Source organism: Lethenteron reissneri, chromosome 30 (genome assembly GCF_015708825.2).
Source record: "Lethenteron reissneri isolate LAM-NWPU_2019-01 chromosome 30, ASM1570882v1, whole genome shotgun sequence".
NCBI classification, from domain to species: Eukaryota; Metazoa; Chordata; class Hyperoartia; order Petromyzontiformes; family Petromyzontidae; genus Lethenteron; species Lethenteron reissneri.
Genome location: NC_083808.1, coordinates 15,593,568 through 15,612,400, shown reverse-complemented (window position 1 = coordinate 15,612,400; position 18,833 = coordinate 15,593,568). Strand labels below are relative to the sequence as shown.

At 48.0% G+C, this 18,833-nt stretch overlaps 1 protein-coding gene across 2 annotated transcripts in view; it reads left to right on the top strand.

The window, feature by feature from the left end:
- Nucleotides 1–565: 565 nt before the first annotated feature.
- Nucleotides 566–18,833, top strand: part of AMPD2 (adenosine monophosphate deaminase 2) — a 45,785-nt gene continuing 27,517 nt past the window's right edge. Inside the window, exons 1-9 of one of the 2 annotated variants that reach the window (XM_061563140.1) lie at nt 566–698; nt 2,838–2,914; nt 3,514–3,644; nt 4,011–4,079; nt 5,299–5,410; nt 11,281–11,942; nt 14,001–14,090; nt 14,678–14,807; nt 16,367–16,498. In XM_061563140.1, coding sequence (XP_061419124.1) covers nt 674–698; nt 2,838–2,914; nt 3,514–3,644; nt 4,011–4,079; nt 5,299–5,410; nt 11,281–11,942; nt 14,001–14,090; nt 14,678–14,807; nt 16,367–16,498 — 1,428 coding nt within the window. In that variant the 5' untranslated portion in view covers nt 566–673. Of the gene's footprint in view, nt 699–2,383; nt 2,410–2,837; nt 2,915–3,513; nt 3,645–4,010; nt 4,080–5,298; nt 5,411–11,280; nt 11,943–14,000; nt 14,091–14,677; nt 14,808–16,366; nt 16,499–18,833 lie in introns of those variants that run through there. The other variant, XM_061563141.1, reaches the window with a different exon arrangement.

Below are 18,833 nucleotides of genomic sequence, written 5' to 3'. Positions count from 1 at the left end.
AACCTTCTTTCGCACTGTACAACAGGAATCGATTTTTAATCAGACACGTTCAAAACAACACCATGGCCTTCAAAGGAAATATTTAACAGGCGACGTTAATGTATGGGCCATGAATAAAACTCATCGTCCGAAACATCGACTATTCTATACTTTTATTCTAAGGCTCGAGTGGTGGTGCTGTGCTTGTGCACCACCAATACCGTAGCCGCAGATTCTTATTTTATTGTTAATCCGGTAATTAAACTACATAATTACATGGGAAACTGATTATCTTAACAGATCCACAGGCGCTACAATCCATTCCATTCTAATCGATTTCAACAGCTTCACGCTACTGATTTTCAATTTTGATCGATTACAATGGTAAGAGTATATTCCAATTGCAAGAAATGACACGCATCGATTACTCCACTACGACCGATTCCAAGTGAGTTGCATTGTGGAATCGATTCCGCGATCCGATCGATTTCACTAAAGGAACCGTATTAACCATGTTTAGATTCACGTCGCTTAACATGGCGACACGATTCGTTCTATAACTGGAATCGATTCCAATCCTGTTAATAAAACACCAGGGACCCAGGGGCGGCGATGGTGACTATTCATGAGTATTCGATCACGAATCGAATAAATCGATTCAATTTTTGGATTCTTTAACAAAAAAGAAAGCGAAATGGCGCTTGGAGGTGACGATCTGGGTGAGCTTATACGAGCAACAGCAGCACAGATGAACAACACGGACCAACAACTTAACCATCGATGATTGAAGTTTTGTTAAAAGTTATTTTCGAAGCGGTAAAAGTTAATAAACGGTGGCCTGTGTCGATGTTTTAAGTTGTGTAAGCATCGACTCGCGGTCCCTGCACGTAAACTCGGATACAGACGCCACAGAGATGAAGTGAAATTAGACGGAGCAATGCGCAAGTTGTGACCGCTTCTACAATTAAATAACATAAAGACTACGCTGTTGAAGACAGGAATTGCAACTTTGCTGTGGATTACAACAAGTGACTTGTAAAAACGGATACATACAGATATACATAAGAGACATGCGTAATAGAGACGCATATATACGCATTGTTATACACATCTGCGCAGCGATATAAATAGTGATATACACGTCGCATATCTTCATGTATCGGTCTTTGTATCTGTTGCTGTCGATGTGTATTTTGTTGTCTCTGTGTGAGTGTGTCTTCGTGTCCGTGTCTGGACCGGTTCTATTAATGCCGTGCCGGCCTTCATAGGTGCTCGCTAACAGAACTTGCTCCAAAAAAAGTCTTTACGCTATACGTGGGATCGTTGTCAACTTGTCTCTCCGTCTGTAGCGGGGAGTCAATTGATCTCGTGAAGCTGATGAAATATGAACGAAACTTGTGTACTGTATGTCCAGTATGTTGAACTTCTTTCGCACCGTACGTAGCCACCCGTGCCCGCGATTCGGGACTTAGCCCAGCGGGAGAAAAAAAATCTGCCAAATTAGTAAGACATTTTTTACAAAAATAATAAAATATTGTTTTTACAAAGGTGTTTTTTTTTTTTACAAAATATTATTCTTTTGAGGTGAAAATAAACCTTAATTTTGGTGGCTAAAAATAATTATTTTATGGGCCTGTGACCACCGGCGAGAGATCAATTGGACCTTGGCCCGCCAGTAAACAAAAGCGACCGCACCGCGCCCCGGGGCCTTGGAAGCCCGCGACGCGGCCCCGCCTCCGATGGGCTCGGACATTCAGATTGTCGCTTGTCCACCTCGAAATGTGTAATTGGTGGTGGATTTTAGAGCCAAACCATTGAGGCTCGTAGCCAGGCTAAAGGCTCCCTGTGTGGGGTTCAATGTTTATCACTGCGGCTCACAGATACACAGGCTGTCTTATGCTTCAGGGTTAATTATATATCAATACGATGGATGCCCACTGAGACTACTCATGTTAATTACGTCCACAATTGATTCAATTTGATCATCCAGATATAATTCCCCCCTCTTTTATTAAGTGAATGGATTCTTCCTTATTTTAACGCTGACCCCTGCAAACATTGACTCAAAATAATCAGCGTCATTGCGGAGAATATAAATAACAAAACAAACAGGCAAACAGCACGTCCAAAAACAGCACGTCTCCTTCACATATCCGTGTTTCCGCATACAATAAACAAATTTACTTTCTGAAAGCCGTGCGGCTGGTAGGTTTCGTAATAAACTTTATGTGGAGACAGACGTGTGTGCAAGACAGATTACATAATTCCGCAAACAAGCTAATTATGTAAGTGGTCGTGTATTGGTTTTTTGCAATTTCCCCCCTATGGTTGCATGTCCTTTGGTTTCGGCCACCATCCCCCTTTCTCTGACTGAAAAATGGATTTGCCCAAATCATAAGGTTCGTTTCAAGAGACGGTGGTGGTGATGGGGTTCGTGATGTGGTTGTGAATGTTATTTATATTGTTTTGGTGATATTTATGTTGTGGTTGTCGGTGGTGATGATGATGAAAGTAATGATGGTGATGATGGTATAGTGATGGTGTGTACGGCTATGTATGCGTATATATGTGTGTTAAATAATTAATCGTGTATTCTCCATCTCTCCCGTTGCCTCTCTCCCCGTACATCTCTCTCTCCCCATGTGTTCCTCCCTCTCCTCCATCTCTGTCTCACCGTGTCTCTCTCCCCGTTTCTCTCGCTTCTCATGTCTCTCCCCGTGTGTCTCTCTCTCTCCCCATGTGTCCCTCTCCCTCTGTCCCTCGCTCACCATGTTTGTCTCCCATTGTCACTTCTCTCCCTGTCGCTTGGTCTCTCGCTTCTCATATCTCTCCCCGTATGTCTCTCTCTGTGTGTGTAGATTTTGAATTTTCCCCGAATAGGTTTCCTAAACACGTTCCAACAGCTATGGACAATGAAATTAACAAGATCGCTGAGGTATTGTCAGCAACATCATTATCGGCATCCTTGGAAACATAATTAGGAACAGTACCATCAATATCATCAGCAGCATAATCGGCAACATCATCGGTGGCAGCATCACCAGTAGCATTATCATCAGCAGCATCACCATCATTATCACCAGCAGCATCATCAGCAGCATCACCACCGTTATCATTACCACCATCAGCATCAGCACTATGTGGTTTTGGCCTAAATGTCTCTCCTGTACTTTTTATATTCATTTATTTAAGATATCTCTTTTATTGCACATATGGTGAGCAAACTGCATGTGATTTGATGTTGCAATTGTGTCTTACCTGCCAGTCACTTGGAATGGTGCATGATGTGAATGTAGTTTTCCTCGAATGTATTTTCCTCCATGTTAGCAATGTGATTTTTTTTGTGCTGCAACTTCCTTTATTTTCACCAAGATCCTATGTGGGTCATTCTTTTAAATCAGCTTGAGGCTGAATGTTTGTTACCCTCGCAAACAAATAAAAGAAAAAATCCACCATCCCATGTCTCCCTCTCACTGTGTGTTCTCGTGTCTCTAACCCTGTGTCTCCCTCCTGCTCTGTCTGTGTGTCTCTCAGGAGCTCTTCTCTCGGACAGTGGGAGACAGGGTTGTCCCTGTGTCTCCGTATGAGTTTCCAGAGGAGACGCCAATTGAGAGACTCGAGGAAAAGAGACAACAGCTCCAGAGACAGATTACTCACGACATCACGTGATTATGAAATTAATTTACTCCAGACAGTGATCACTGTTTGGCGATGATAGATTACACCACTGACATTCATCGTGACATCACCTGATTACCGATTACTTGAGTAGATTACATATTAAAGCAACTTCAGAACAGATTACATTTACACATACAATGGAGAGACAGATTATAAGCAATATATATATAATCAATATATAACACAATATATAAACTACTGATTAAAATGGCTGATTTCTGATGATAGTCACTGATTAGAATAACTGATTTCTGCTGACAATCTGATTACATCTGATTTAAGATAAACTGATTTCTGATGACAATCTATGACTTCTGATTACGATTTTTGCTTTTTGTCTGTGTATGTAGATTACAACCAGATATTTTGGTGCGTGCCAAACAAGATTTTATGAAAATTGACAGCACAGCTGATTTAGAGTGAGACTCACTCATCCACCTAACAACATCAATAATAAACTTCATTCACCACAGTAGCAGTGACATCATCACAGAGCTTGTAGCAGGCTAGGTGCACCTTGAGGCCGACCTGTAATAAGGCTTGTTGACAGGTCACAGGACAAACCCAGGTGCCATGAGTTGATTGAATGAGATGACTGGCAGAAGACAGTGCCCCCTACTGTTCCAACCTGTGTTCTATATTCCCGGCGCTCCGCTCGTTGTTGGGAGCATCGCTCCTCCCTCCGTTATTGCTGGAGGGTGACTGCCTCCAAATGCCCAGCAGCATCCTTCACGAGCCTGCACAGAAGCAATCTTGACGCTGCTGGTACCAGTCATCGGCAACTCCACTCAGCTCCATATCCTCATGTACCGAATTAGTCCATCTCTTGACCAAGGCCACGCCTGTTTAGCACCTACTATCTGGCATTTGGGGGCTAGGCATGCAGGCTCCATGACCCAGTCGATGCAGCTTTGCCTGCTGGAGCAGCTCGCTAATAGGGCTGTGTCCAGATATTTTAAGGATCTGTGAGCTCACACAATCCATGCTACACCCAGGATCGATTGTAGACAGACCATCCTAAATGTTTAGAACCTGCGCAGATGTTATTTTAAAGGGCACCACTTTTCACAAGCATAGAGAAGGGAGAGCATAACTGTGCCCGAAAAGTCTCACACACCAATCTACTCACCCACTCAACAATCCCTCACCACTCACCCACCCACTCAACACTCTGTCACCACTCATTCATCTGCTCGCCCCTGTTGCCTCCTTGTGTGTGTCTTATTTGCCCTGATCTCTCTCGTCCTCTCACCCGCCCCCTCTTTCTCCACATGTGTGAGTGTGGAGAGTGGTAGTGTAGTGGTTAGCGGACTGTGCTATGAACCCAACGACCCGAGTTCCATTCCCGCTCATGGCCAACACCAGTGACGATTATCTGAACCGGTCCAGGACCTCTTCTAGGTAGACTCGGCCTCAAATCAGTACCTTGTGCTTTGGGTAAACTTCACCACTGGGGAGACAAAAGCGGTCAGGTGGTGTACTGGCAACCCACCCCCTTCGTGTGTCGTGCCGGCCTTCATAGGTGCTCGCTAACAGCACTTGCCCCAATAGTCTGTTAAGGCTATACAGGGGATCTTTGGCTTTTAGTAATGATTGTCTCTCCCTTCACTCGCTTCTCTCTCTTCTCTCCTCTCTCAGGGACTATGTGAGGGAGGCTGAGGAGAGTGACTCAGGGGCTCAAGGACACTCGGACTCGGATCTGGAACTCGAGTTTCAGAGACTCCTGATCACCGGGGAGGACGCGTGTGGGGTGAGTATCCTTTGTTTACCTGTGTACAGTTGATCATCGATTATCCGATGCGCGATTATCTGGCTTCCAACATTTGGCGGTCCCGGGCTGATCCGGCAAAAACCCCTCCCAAAGGCTGTACCAGTCCGGAAATCGGCACCATGTGCGTGACAAAAAAAGTCTCGGTGCTTGATTGTGTCACATTATATACAGTTCATTATACACTACATACAACTTAAACAATGAAAATACTGCACTGTATACATTTTTAATGACTAATAACTACAGTCATAAAAACAATATACAGAGTGCGATCTGGCGAAAGTGCGTTGTGTAATTCGGCGTTCGCCGGAGCACCGGTCTAAAGGCTGCATCAGTCCAAGAACCGTCCAGCACAATTTGTTGAAACAAGAGCGTACATACATCACCCCATGCAGAGTCCTGGACATTGGAGTGGTAGATATTTGTTCTATCTACGTGGCTTTACTGAAATACCCAAAGAATAAGTACGATATAGTAAATACAGTAACTTCTTACAGTATTGTCTATTTGTATGCTTAATCTTGATTTGAAGCTTTCGTGACTGCAGGAATTACTCTTCGGTTCTTTTGGTAAAGTCACGTAGAAATAAAAAATAAAATAAATAATAGAACATGATGTTTCGATTGCAACAACACCCCGACACAAGCAACCATCATCAGGTGAGAACTGTATATAATTGCAAGCTTGGAGAGACACACATATACAGAGAGAGACACACAGAGAGAGAGAGAACCAGAGAGAGAGACATACAGAGAGAGAGAGACATACAGAGAGAGAGACAACAACAACCGCCATTCGCCACTAAGTGGCGGTGACGTCACCATGACGCTTGTGCCAGGCCATGTGCACCTTGAGGCCACGTGAAGTGTCGAACACCCGCTGGCAGGAGATCACGGGTCAGACCCAAGTGCCACGGGTCGACTGACTGAGATGATCGAGATGACTGGCTGATGCACCACCTGTGCCCCCTACTGTACCAACTTGCTGTGCTTTAGCCACCCGGTGCTCCGCTCGTTGTGAGCGTCACTCCTCCGCCCTCCGTTGTTGTTGGAGGGCGACTGCCTCCAACTGCCCAGTAGCGTCCTTCACGAGCCTCCTCCACAGAGGCCGATCTTGACACCGCTGGTACCAGTCATCGGCAAGTCCACTCAGCTCCACGTCCTCCTGTACCACATCAACGCAGCCTTGCCTGCCGGAGGAGCTCACCGATGGGACTTTGCCCAGATCTTTCAAGGATTTGTGAGCTCACACAATCCAGCCTGGTTAAACCCAGGATGGATCGTAGGCAGGCCAGCCTAAATGTTTCCAACCGGCGAAGATGCTCCATTAGGGGGGTCCACGTTTCGCAAGCGTAGAGAAGGGAGGGAATGACTGTGGCCGAGAAGACCTGAAGCTTCGTGCGGAGCGACAGACCAGGTAGCTTCCACACAGCGTTACGCAACCGATGGAAAGATATTGCCGCTCGAGTGATTCGGAGTAAGACCTCAGCTGTTAAACTGGAGCCGGTCATAAGCACACTGCCCAGGTATGGGAAACTCTCCACTCTCTCCACTACTACCCCATCACCGATTGGAAGTTGTGGGGGTGGAGTGTCCAATGGTACAAAATACCCAGGAAGGTGCTTAGTTTTGGTGGGGCTGATGGTAAGGCCCCACCTCTTAGTGGCACGCTGCAGTCTCAGCAGCAGCGTCTCTCTCCAACTCCTCCTCTGAGCAGCTATTACCAAATCATCGGCATACATAACGTGGTTGACCAATAGGGAGCCATCCCTTGATCGCACCCGGGCATCAATCAGCCTCCCATTATATCTGTACCAAATGAAAATTCCCCCGGTACAGCTATTGAAGGCTTCACGAACTACGCGGTCAAAATAGATGTTAAATAATGTGGGAGCCAGAGGACATCCCTGTCGCACCCCAAGGTGTACAGGGAAAGGCTCTGACTCCCGGCCACATAGTTTTACCCGGGCCCGCTCAACCATCATGAAGGTCCTTAATGATCGTGAGCAGAGGGTCAGGGACTCCGAAAGCACGAAGAACAACCCAGAGCCCAGGCCTACTGATGGTATCATAGGCCTTGACCAGGTCAATAAAGCAGAGATGTAGGTCTTGTTGGAATTCCCTACACCTCTGCTGTAGCAGACGGACAGAAAATATGGCATCCGTGCAGGACCGCCCTTTCCTGAAACCGCACTGGGGCTCGGCAAGCCTCTCCTCAGCGTGCCTAGCAAGGCGATGTTGAATAAACCTTGCCAGGACCTTTCCCGGCACACTGAGGAGTGAGATGCCCCTGTAGTTACAGGCTGTGCGGTCCCCCTTCTTAAAGAGGGGCACCACCAGGGCATCTTTCCAATCCTGCGGAACCCATCCAGTGGTCCAGACTGTTGTTATGATGTCAGATAGAGCAGTCTGGGCACCAACGCCACCCTCCCTGAGCATTTCGCTTGGGGGATCATCTCTGCCCGGTGCCTTTCCTGGTCTCAGACTCTGGATCGCCTTCAGTACTTCCTCAACAGATGGCACCTCAGCCAGCCACTCACAGGGGGTGACCTCTTCCAATATTTGAGGCACTGCAGCCTCAGCAGGGTTATCACCACTTTGTGCCATGATGTTTTCCTGGCTGAGGGATTTTCCCTCCCCCAGGACCTCAAAGAAATGCTCAGCAAATCTGCAAACCTGTTCCTGGGGGTCGGAGATTGGATTACCGTTTTTTCCCTAATGATGGTAATAGGTGTGGCGCTGCAGGTAACTTTTTTGATGGAGTTAAATAATGATTTGTGATCGCGGGCCACTGAGGCAGACTCCATCTCTTCAGCAACCCGCGATCACCACCCATCCTTGCAGCGTCTTACGGCTCTCCGAACCTCCGAGCGAAGGCTGCGGTAAACCTCCTCATTCTCTGACGTGGGATGCTGTAGCCGATGAGAGTGGGCCTGTTGCTTTTTCTCAACTAACCTGAACACCTCCGTCAGCCAGGGTTTCTGGGGAGGTCTGGACTTTGCACCCAAAGCAGCCATTGCAACTGCATGAGTCACAGTCCTAAACCTCGCCCATTTACCCTCGCCATCAGGAGGAGTGGGGGACGATGCCAACCCCAGCTGCAAGCGATGATGAAATTCTCGCTTGCAACTTTCATCAGCTAACTGAGACCAGGCCACTTTAGGTTGGAATGGGGTCCTGGGTGTACACCTACCACCGGAGTGGAAGAATGGCAGGCTCATCTTACAGATGACTAATCAATGGTCAGAGGGCAGATCAGCTCCACGGTAGGTCCTGGTGTCAAGGATATGGGCTCGCATCCGCTGGTCTGTCACTATGTAGTCCAGCAGATGTTCTTGCTTGGACCCGGCATGCATCCATGATGTTGTGTGGATGCGCCGATGCCGGAAGAGCGTGTTGGTAATTACAAGCCCATGGGCTGCACACAAATCTAGCAGCCTCCTACCGTTGTTATTGAGCTAATCTGGCCCATGCCTTCCAATCACTCCAGACCAGGTGCCAGCTTCATGACCAACTCGGGCATTGAAGTCGCCCAACAAGATGACTCTGTCCCGAGTGGCCACTTTAGCCAGCACCTGTGACAGGAGGTCATAGAAGGCATCTGACTCATCGGCTTTGCCGGCATCCGTCCACGGATGTTCGTCTTCGGTAGGGGCATAAGTAACCACGACCACCACTCCTCGCCTCCGGTTGATGGGAAGGCGAGCCCAAAGTATCCTGGGGCTTACAGCTTCGCACACCTCACCGCCACGCTCCCACCCCCCCTTCATTCTTTTGTTCAGAAGAAGAGCCACACCCTGTTGTTTGGCAGTCTCCTTTCCCAAGTGGAGGACTGTCCACCCCTCATGGTGGCAGGAGCCAGAACTGGTCCACCGAACCTCCTGAATGCCACAGAGATCCAGGCGGTACCAGTCCAGCTCCCGACAAAGGAGTGGCAGCCTCTCCTCCGCAGTGAGCGTTCGAACATTCCACGTGGCCATCCATAGTGGTTTTTTGTTGTTTCTGGAGGATCCCCGAGGGTGAAGATTCAATCTCCTCGGCTCCGCCAATTGGGGTTTGGCCAGGAGACGTCATAGACGCCTGTCCCCCCGGGGCCTCCGGCACAAGCTTATTTGTTACATTTTTATGTTTCAATCGTTGTTTAGTGGTAATGAATTGAAGGTGGAGGGGTTACCAGCCTCTCACACCCATCCAGAGCCCCCGTTTAGCCACTGTGGTGGTCACAGTCGCCATGAGGGGAGAGGGCCAATTGGCATTGGCCCTCCCCCCACAGCACTGTCCACGATAGTGTTGCCCGTCCGGCACCGCAAGGAGGTAGGGGGTTGTTTTTGCCGGACAGAGAGAGAGAGACAACCAGAGAGAGAGAGAGACACACAGAGGAGAGACACAGAGAAAGACACACGCAGAGAGAGGCACACACAGAGACACAGAGAAACAACGCCTTTGTGCCGAGGTATTATATATAGAGAGAGAAGGGGGGTGGAGAGGCAGAGAAATTAGCATGTCAATGAGAGACAAGGGGGGATGAGATCTGCAGCAGGGGGCATGTAGAGCCAAGGGGGGGGATGGGATCTGCCGCAGGCGGAGGAAATTGGAAGCTTGAGAAATCAAACCTCGTAAACTTATAAATGTAATGCAATGCAACACAGAGAGTTGGCTAACACAACAGTTAACACTTTACCTGGTTGAATACGTTCTTCCAAAGATTGCTAAATTTGAAGTTACGGCAGGAGGAGAGAAATTGGAAGCTTGAGAAATCAAACCTCGTAAACTTATAAATGTAATGCAATGCAACACAGAGACTTGGCTAACACAACAGTTAACACTTTACCTGGTTGATTACGTTCTTCCAAAGATTGCATGTGTCTTTCTCTGCGTGTGTGTCTCTCTCTGCGTGTGTCTCTCTCTGCGTGTGTCTCTCCTCTGTGTTAGTCTCTCTCTGTGTTTCTCTCCGTGTCTCTCTCCGTGTCTGTGTTTGTCTCTCTCTCTGCATATGTGTCTCTCTCCGAGCTTGCATTTATATACAGTTCTCACCTGATGACGGTTGCTTGTGTTGTAATCGAAACGTTGTGTTCTATTATTTATTTTTTTGTCTTTCTACGTGACTTTACCGAAAGAACCAAAGAGTATTTGTATGCTTATTTATAATGATTTAACATCGTAAAAAATTTGAAAACACTGAAACACATATACACAAGACCTAAAAACATGTCATACAAGAATGTGCAAAAATAAGCTTTTTTATATAATGTCGTTGTCCGGCGTTTTTGAAAATCCAGTGCCCCTTTTCTCCCGAAGCCATGGGATAATCGATGATCTACTGTATCTCTGTAGTTTTTTTGTATTCCTGCAGCTCCCCGCTTTTCCCTGTGTCCCCTTGTCTGCCCGTGTCTCCCTGTGTATCCCTGAGTCTCCCTGTGACTCTGTATCTCAATGTGTCTCCCATGTCTGCGTTGCCCTGTCTCTCTGTCTCCGTGTGTGTGTGTGTCCTGTATCTCCTTTCGATAAAACAAGGGCCTTTTAAGGGACAGGTTCATTTATGGAAATGCGCTTCCCCGTGTCTGTGTCTTTGTAATGCACGTAGTTTTGCTCTGATATCTGTTTGGTTATGTTGGCTTCGATTTAAATCTTCCCCTCTCTATCCCCATGTCTCTCTCTCCCTTTTCCAGTGTTTCTCTTCCAGTGTTTCTCCCAGCGTGCATACTGGAAATCTGTGAAAAATAGATAAATAGCGCATCGGATTTCTTTAGAATTATAATCTTTTTCTCCCCCTCTGTTCTTTCCTTGTTTCTCTCTTTCTTTGTGCGTGTCTCTTACCCCCTCTCTCCCGCTCTCCCTCTTGTCTCCCAGGTCCCACGTGATGATGTGGTGGAGGTGTCATCCTCGCTGCTTCGTGCTCTTCGTCTCCGATATAAATACTCAATGCTCGCCATGCACAGCTTCTTTCCAACCACGGCCCAGGCCCTCCTCCTCAACAGCACCACAGCGGCCACCCCGGGGACGAGCCCACAGACTATCCCACCTCCGACTGCTACTGATACTATCCCGAGGAATATCCATCCCACTACTGCTTGCCCAGAGACTAGGCCAGATCATATCCTTCCTTCTGCTACTACTACTAGTTTGAAGACTGTTGCTACTGCTACTAGCCAGACTACTACTACTAGCCCAGAGACTATCCCTCCTGCTATTGCTACTACCCTGGAGACTATCCCTCCTACTACTGTTAAAGCGGAGAATACCACTAGTGCCGCTGCTAGCCCACAGCCTCTCACCTCTCCGGGTGCCAGCTCACAGCCTTACCAAGGCTCCTATAGACACCAGAACCTTCCGAGGCTGACCCCGGTGACTCCCCGACCCCCGTCACACTCACCTTTCCCGGCGATGGCGGGGGTGAGTGGAGGGGTTGGGGGAGGGGGGGACCCATATGGGGACTACGACGTGAGTGAGTTCCCGGAGGACTGCGGATTCACCGTAGAGATGAGGGGAGGAGTGGCTCACGTGTACGATGGGTGAGTGAGATGCGGATACTCACTGAGAAGAGACTCTCAGAGACACTCGTATATACATAATAATTCCATTTATATCACGCTTTTCATCAATCTCAAAGCGCTGTACAGAACACAGCAGCATACATGCACAGCATAAAGACAATGATAGGAATACATTTAAAAAATAAATTTACGAAATTAACTAAAAGTTTAATAAGTGAAAGCATATACGTCTTACCTATAAATGTCATTTTTGTCTGTCTCCGTCTGTGGACGCACACTTGCGAAGGATTTGGCTCGCAAACCGTGGGGTTTACGTTTAACAAAAAGTAGCCAGGTACCACGCCGTAAGCCCCGAGGTGAGCCAGTGCTATTCCGTTTTACCATCCGTCAACATTAAAGTAGTTAAATAAACAATTGAGTGCAATGTATCGTTATTTAATTATTTCCTCGCGCAGTGCTAAAGCTGCCCGGGGGTTGCCCCTAGTAACGCACACGCGCCATCGGTGGAGGGGGGGGGGATTTCTCATTCGCGTTCAAATTCCAACATACAACGCTGAGGTAAATTCTTTAGTGTCATGTCCTCTTCTCTCCCCCCCACCTCAATGTGTGCACTTACTAATATTAAAGCGCTTAGATAGTATTAATGTAGCGCGGGCAGGGGGGTGTTTGGGGGGGGCGGCTGTGGTAGCAGCCCAGTCCCCAGCTTGCCAAGGTGCCACCTCGGTCAGCTGGGCAATCTAGACGAGGCCGGGGGCTCTGCGTGGGACTAGGCCTCACCATGGCAATGTTAAGTGCTATTTTCTTGCTTTCACTAAACTCGCGTAGATAGAAAAGAAATATTTCTGAAATAAGTTTGGAAATATTAAAATAATGTTTGTGTGTAGACAACTAATATTTCAAATTTAAGTTGCTAAATATTACAATATTACTGTTTGTTTTTTTCGGTAAATTCACGTAGGTAAAAAATTAATTAAATCACGACGTTTCGGAAGCAACCCAAGCAACCGTCATCAGGTGTTGACTGCTCCATCAAAATTACTGAGGCGTGTGAATTGAGTTTATCTCGAGACAACGTATTTATATAGGTTGTTAGGGGGAGGGGAGGAGTCAAGAGGTCGGGGGGGGGGGGTGTGACAAGGAGTGTGGATGGTGGTGCACGGGATTAGCATGAGTTAAGCCGATAGATAACCATCTGTATTCTTTTTTGTTGTGCAGCGCCTGCCCGGCGAGTGATGGTGGCGTATCAGGCTGGGAATAGAACACCACTGGAAGAAATGGATATATCTGTACAATTATAAGGCAGCTAAAGTTTGACTTGGTTGATGACATCTTTCCAATGATTGCTTAATTTAAAACCATCCTCTCGGATGAAGTTGTGTCTATGTTTGTATATCTGGATGCTTCATGGACAAATCTTTGGTGGTAGCCAGGAGGTTTGCAGAGTACTTTGGTATCGGAGAAAACAATATCATGAGAACCCGCTGTGTTGAAACAATGATCAGCCACGGCCGAAGAATTAGTTCTGCCGTGTTTCAAATCTGATTTGTGCTCGCGAATTCGGTCATAAATATGTCGTTTCGTCTCCCCGATATAGCAGTCACCGCAGGTACAACTCAATTTGTAAACACAAATCAGATTTGGAGGGTGGGGTTGGCAATTTTTGGAAACCTTTTAAATCAACTATTTACCCCCTACTTTCTATTACTTTTTGAGTCATGGCTTCTGCAAGCCTCTTATAATTTTGTTGATAGGCAAATAAACAGACAAACTGGAAGCCAGTGCAGGGAGGCCAACACGGGTGTAATATGATGTAAAGAATGTGTTCTGGTTAACACCCTAGCAGCTGCACTGACTTACTGTGCAGATTAGGAGGGAAGTACATGTGTATAATGGGTGAGCGAGCCAGAGAATCACATGGAGGCACAGTTTTGCACAGAGACTTACAGAGATGTGTACAGATTTATATAATGGCTCCTGCTCTTTCCCCGCGTGTTTATGCCCACTCGTCCCTCTTTCTCCCCGTGCATCCCTCTCTCTCCCCTTCCCGTACATGTCTCTTCCCTTCTCTCCATGTAGGGATGAGCTGGTAGACCTTCCCTATGGTGACCTGGCAGCCTTTATTGCTGATATGAACATACTCATGGCTATGAGTATCAATGGACCCCTGTGAGTATATACTCACACATACAAAGATCCCCTGGATAGCTTGAACAGACTGTTGGGGCAAGTGCATCTATGATGGCCGACATGGCACACGAGGGGGTGGGTGGCCAGCAGCATGCCTTCCTATCGGCGATGTTTACATACCTTGCCAGATACTCGTTTGAGGCTGAGTCACTGGTGTTAGCCAAGAGTGGGAATCGAACTTGGGTCCCCGGATTCGTAGCGCAGTGCATAAACCATTGCGCAACCACTCCCCATTAATGCACACAACAGTCGCCTCCACAGAAGGTCATCTTGACACCGCTGGTGCCAATATCAATAAGTTCGATCAGCTTCACATCCTGTACCACATCATCCCATCTCTTCTCCAGCCCGTGCCATGCTCATGTAGCCCCCTCTATCCGGCCGCACAAGCTGCTTGTGGCATTGTATGTGGGCTACATGACCCAGCCAGCACAACCTCGCCTGCGTGAATATTTCAAGCTGGTGCAGATGTTAGTTTTAAATAGTAATGTTACTACTGACGCTCTTACTACTTTTGTTGCTGCTGATAATGTTGCTGATAATGATATGATATTTAATCTACCCAGGAAATCCTTCTGTTATCGTCGCCTGCAATTCCTATCGGCAAAATTTCAGATGCATGCACTGCTAAACGAGATGAAGGAACTATCGGCACAGAAGAGAGTTCCTCATAGAGACTTCTACAACATACGCAAGGTACTCGGAGACTCCAAGACAATTACAGAGACACATACTCATCCAGAGACTCGCAGACTTATTCAGATAAGCTCAGATTCAATAGACCCACATGACTCACTCATAGACTAATGGGCTCCCTCAGGAGTCGCACAGACTCGCACAGATACACTCACTCATAGGGACTCGCAGTTCCTTACTCCAAGGTCTCTGCAAGTCTGTGTCTCAGTTTGTTTCTGTTTAAGTTTGTATCTGCGTGTCTGTGTCTCTTTGTTTATCTCTGCATTTGGTTGTGTGTGGTTAGTATTGAATAACTGTTATATATAACTCTCGAGTCGCCCATGGTGTCATGGGTGACTCAGCTGGGAATGTTTTCTCCTCACTGTAAGTTTAGGCATGAGTTGTGTCTGGGTGTGTGCAGTGCTCTGTGGCTTATCGGCAACAGTTTCCCCTTTCCATTGTCTCTGTGATTGTGAGTAGCGGTAGTGCAACGCAGTGACCCGTGTTCAATTCCCGCTCATAGCCAACACCAGTGACTATTACAGGAACCGGTCCTGTGCCTCCCCTAGGTCGACCCAGTCTCGAATGCGTGCCTGGTGCAGTGTGTAAACATCGCCACTGGGGAGACAAAGGCAGCCGGGGGTGGTGCTGGCCAACCACTCCCTCGTGTGCAGTGACATGGCTCATAGGTGCTTGCTAACAGCACTTGCCCCAACAATCTGTTAAGGCTATACTGAGGATATTTGTCTTGTTTTGTGTTTATTTCAATTGGATGGGTGAGGTGTGGTGGCGTGCAGTATGTTGGGGTACAGTAGTCTATGATTGGTGTTGTAGTTTGTGGTGTGGTTTGGTGTGTATTGTGTGGCACAGTGTATGGGAGTATGACTTGACGCAGTGTGAGGGTAAGTGCAGTGGGGTTGACCTGAGTAGGTGGGGGTGGGTGTGAATGGGGCCGGGCGTGTTGGGGTGGAGGTGAGGATGACGCGAGTGTGATTAGGGGGGTGTATATGTCTCTACATTTGTCTTTGCATGTAACAAGATAAGTGTGTACCGAGGTGCTGATAACCGCTGCACTTAGAATAAATTTACATCAGTAACTATGGTTGAAACACCCATTTAAGCTTGTGCTTGGAGGCCTCAGGGGGAAGAGGCATCAATGACGACTTCTAGAAAAACGGCATTTGGTGGAGCCAAACTTTACCGATCCTCGAGGAATTTTTAAAAAATACACTTCAGGAAAACGCTGAGGTTGGCTATGTGGAATGTCCGAACGCTTACTTTAGAGGAGAGGCAGAGGAGCGACGCTCACAATTACGAGCAGAGTGCCGAGCGTCTAAAACACAGAGTTGGCACATTGGGGAACACAGTTGGTGCATCTGCCAGTCATCTCAGTGAACCCATGGCACCTGGGTATGTTCGGTATCCTGCCATCGGCCCTTCGACACTTCACGTGGCCTTAAAGTGCACCTAGCATGTCACAAGTGCCGTGGTGACGTCACTACCACCTAGTGGTGAATGGCAGTTATAATAATCAGGCACATTGTCTATATCTTTGTTTCTGTGTGTCTCTGTGGCTTTAGGTGGACACACATATCCACGCCTCATCTTGTATGAATCAAAAACATTTGCTGAGGTTCATAAAGAGGGCAGTGAAGAGGGAAAGCGACGAGGTGGTGCACAGAGACCAGGGGAAAGAGCAGACGCTCAAACAGGTACCACACATCAACACGCACACCTGGCCCAACCACTGCTAACCATATAATAATACAGCAAGCTTCTCTACACACACATACCACACACTGAAGCATATACAGTACCTTATAACCCTACATTATACAACAACAGCAACCGCCATTTGCCACTAAATGGTGGTGACGTCACCACTGTGCTTGTGCCAGGCTATGCGCACGTTGAGGCCACCTGAAGTGTCGAATGCCCGCGCTGGCAGGAGGTCACGGGGCAGACCCAGGTGCCACGTGTCAACTGACTGAGATGACTTGCCAATGCACCAGCTGCTCCTTATGGCGGTACCACGGGGTACCAAATAATACAAAATGGCCGAGGCAATTAAATATTTTATTTCTGGGACACTATTTTTTCCAGGGGTGTACTTAACTCCGCGTTCAATCCAAAATCAGTGCTACTCCGTGATGTCGAAACGCCAAACAGCATAAAATTATCCGTTCTCGAAAAATTAATAGTTGCATCGTGTACAGCTCGTCGAGATGAGTCGAATGCCGCATCGCCGACCATCAACAGACAAAAAATGACTGCATCACATACATTATGCGAGTGCCGGGGTACTATGGAACCCTGGGGTACCGCCCCCTACTATGCCAACTTGCTGTGTTTTAGCCGCCCGGCGCTCTGCTCATTGCGAGCATCGCTCATCTGCCCTCCGTTGTTGTTGGAGGTCGACTGCTTCCAACTGCCCAGTAGCGTCTTTCACGAGCCTCCTCCACAGAGGCCGATCTTGACACCGCTGGTACCAGTCATCGGCAGGTCCACTCAGCTTCACATCCTCTTGTACCACATCACTCCATCTCTGCTCTAGCCTGTGCTCTGCCCGTTTAGCCCCCTCTATCTGGCCGAACAAAAGCTGTTTAGGCATGCAGTGGCTGGGCATGCGGGCTACATGACCCAGCCAACGCAGCCTTGCCTGCCGGAGGAGCTTACCGATGGGACTTTGCCCAGATCTTTCAAGGATTTGTGAGCTCACACAATCCAGCCTGGTTAAACCCAGGATGGATCGTAGGCAGGCCAGCCTAATTGTTTCAAACTGGCGAAGATGTTCCATTAGGGGGTCCACGATTCCCAAGCAGGAAGGGCATGACTAGCCAAGAACACCTGAAGCTTCGTATGGAGCGATAGACGAGGTAGCTTTCACACAGTGTTACGCAACCAATGAAAAGATAATGCCGCTCAACTAATTCAGAGTGTGACCTCTGCTGTCAAACCGGAGCCGGTCATGAGCACACTGCCCAGGTTTGGGAAACTTTCCACTCTCTCCTCAACTGCCCATCACCAATTGGGAGTTGTGGGGGTGGAGTGACTGATGGTACAAAATACCCAGGCAGGTGCTTAGTTTGGTGGGGCTGATAGTAAGGCCCCACCTCTTAGTGGCACGCTCCAGGTTCAGCAGCAGCATCTCCAACTCCTCCTCTGAGTGAGCAGCAATTACCAGATCATCGGCAAACACAACATCGTTGACCAATAGGGAGCAATTCTTGACCGCACCCGGGCATCGATCAGCCTCCCATTGTATCTGTATCAGATGGAAATTCCTCCAGTACAGCCATCGAAGGCTTCACAAACTACGTGGTAGAAATAGATGTTAAATAATGTGGAAGCCAGAGGACATCCCTGTCACACCCCAAGGTGAACAGGGAAGGGCTCTGACTCCCAGCCACATAGTTTTACCCAGGTCCACTCACCATCATGAAGGTCCTTAATGATTGTGAACAAAGAGTCAGGGACTTTGACACTACGAAGAACAACCCAGAGTTCAGGCCTACTTGGTATCATCGGCCTTGACCAGGTCAATAAAGCAGAGATGTAGGTTTTGTTGGAATTTTGTACACCTCCGCTGTAGCAGGTCTGGACCGTGTACCCAATGCAGCCATTGCAGCTGCATGAGCCACAGTCCTAAACCTCGCCCATTTCCCCTCGACATCAGGGAGGAGTGGGGGACGATGCCAACCCCAGCCGCAAGCGATAATGAAATTCTCGCTTGCAACTTTCATCAACTAGCTGAGACCAGGCCACTATGGGTTTCAATGGGGTCCTGGGTGTACACCCACCACCGGAGTGGAAGAAGGGCCGGCGCTTCTTACAGATGACAAGTTGATAGTCAGTGCACGGATCAGCTCCACGGTAAATCCTGGTGTCAAGGACATGGGCCCGCATCCGCTGTTCCGTCACGAAATAGTCCAGCAGATGTTCTTGCTTGAACCCCGCATGCATCCATGATGTGTGGATGCGTCCATGCCGGAACAGCATGTTGGTAATTACAAGCCCATGGGCTGCACACACATCTAGCAGCCTCCT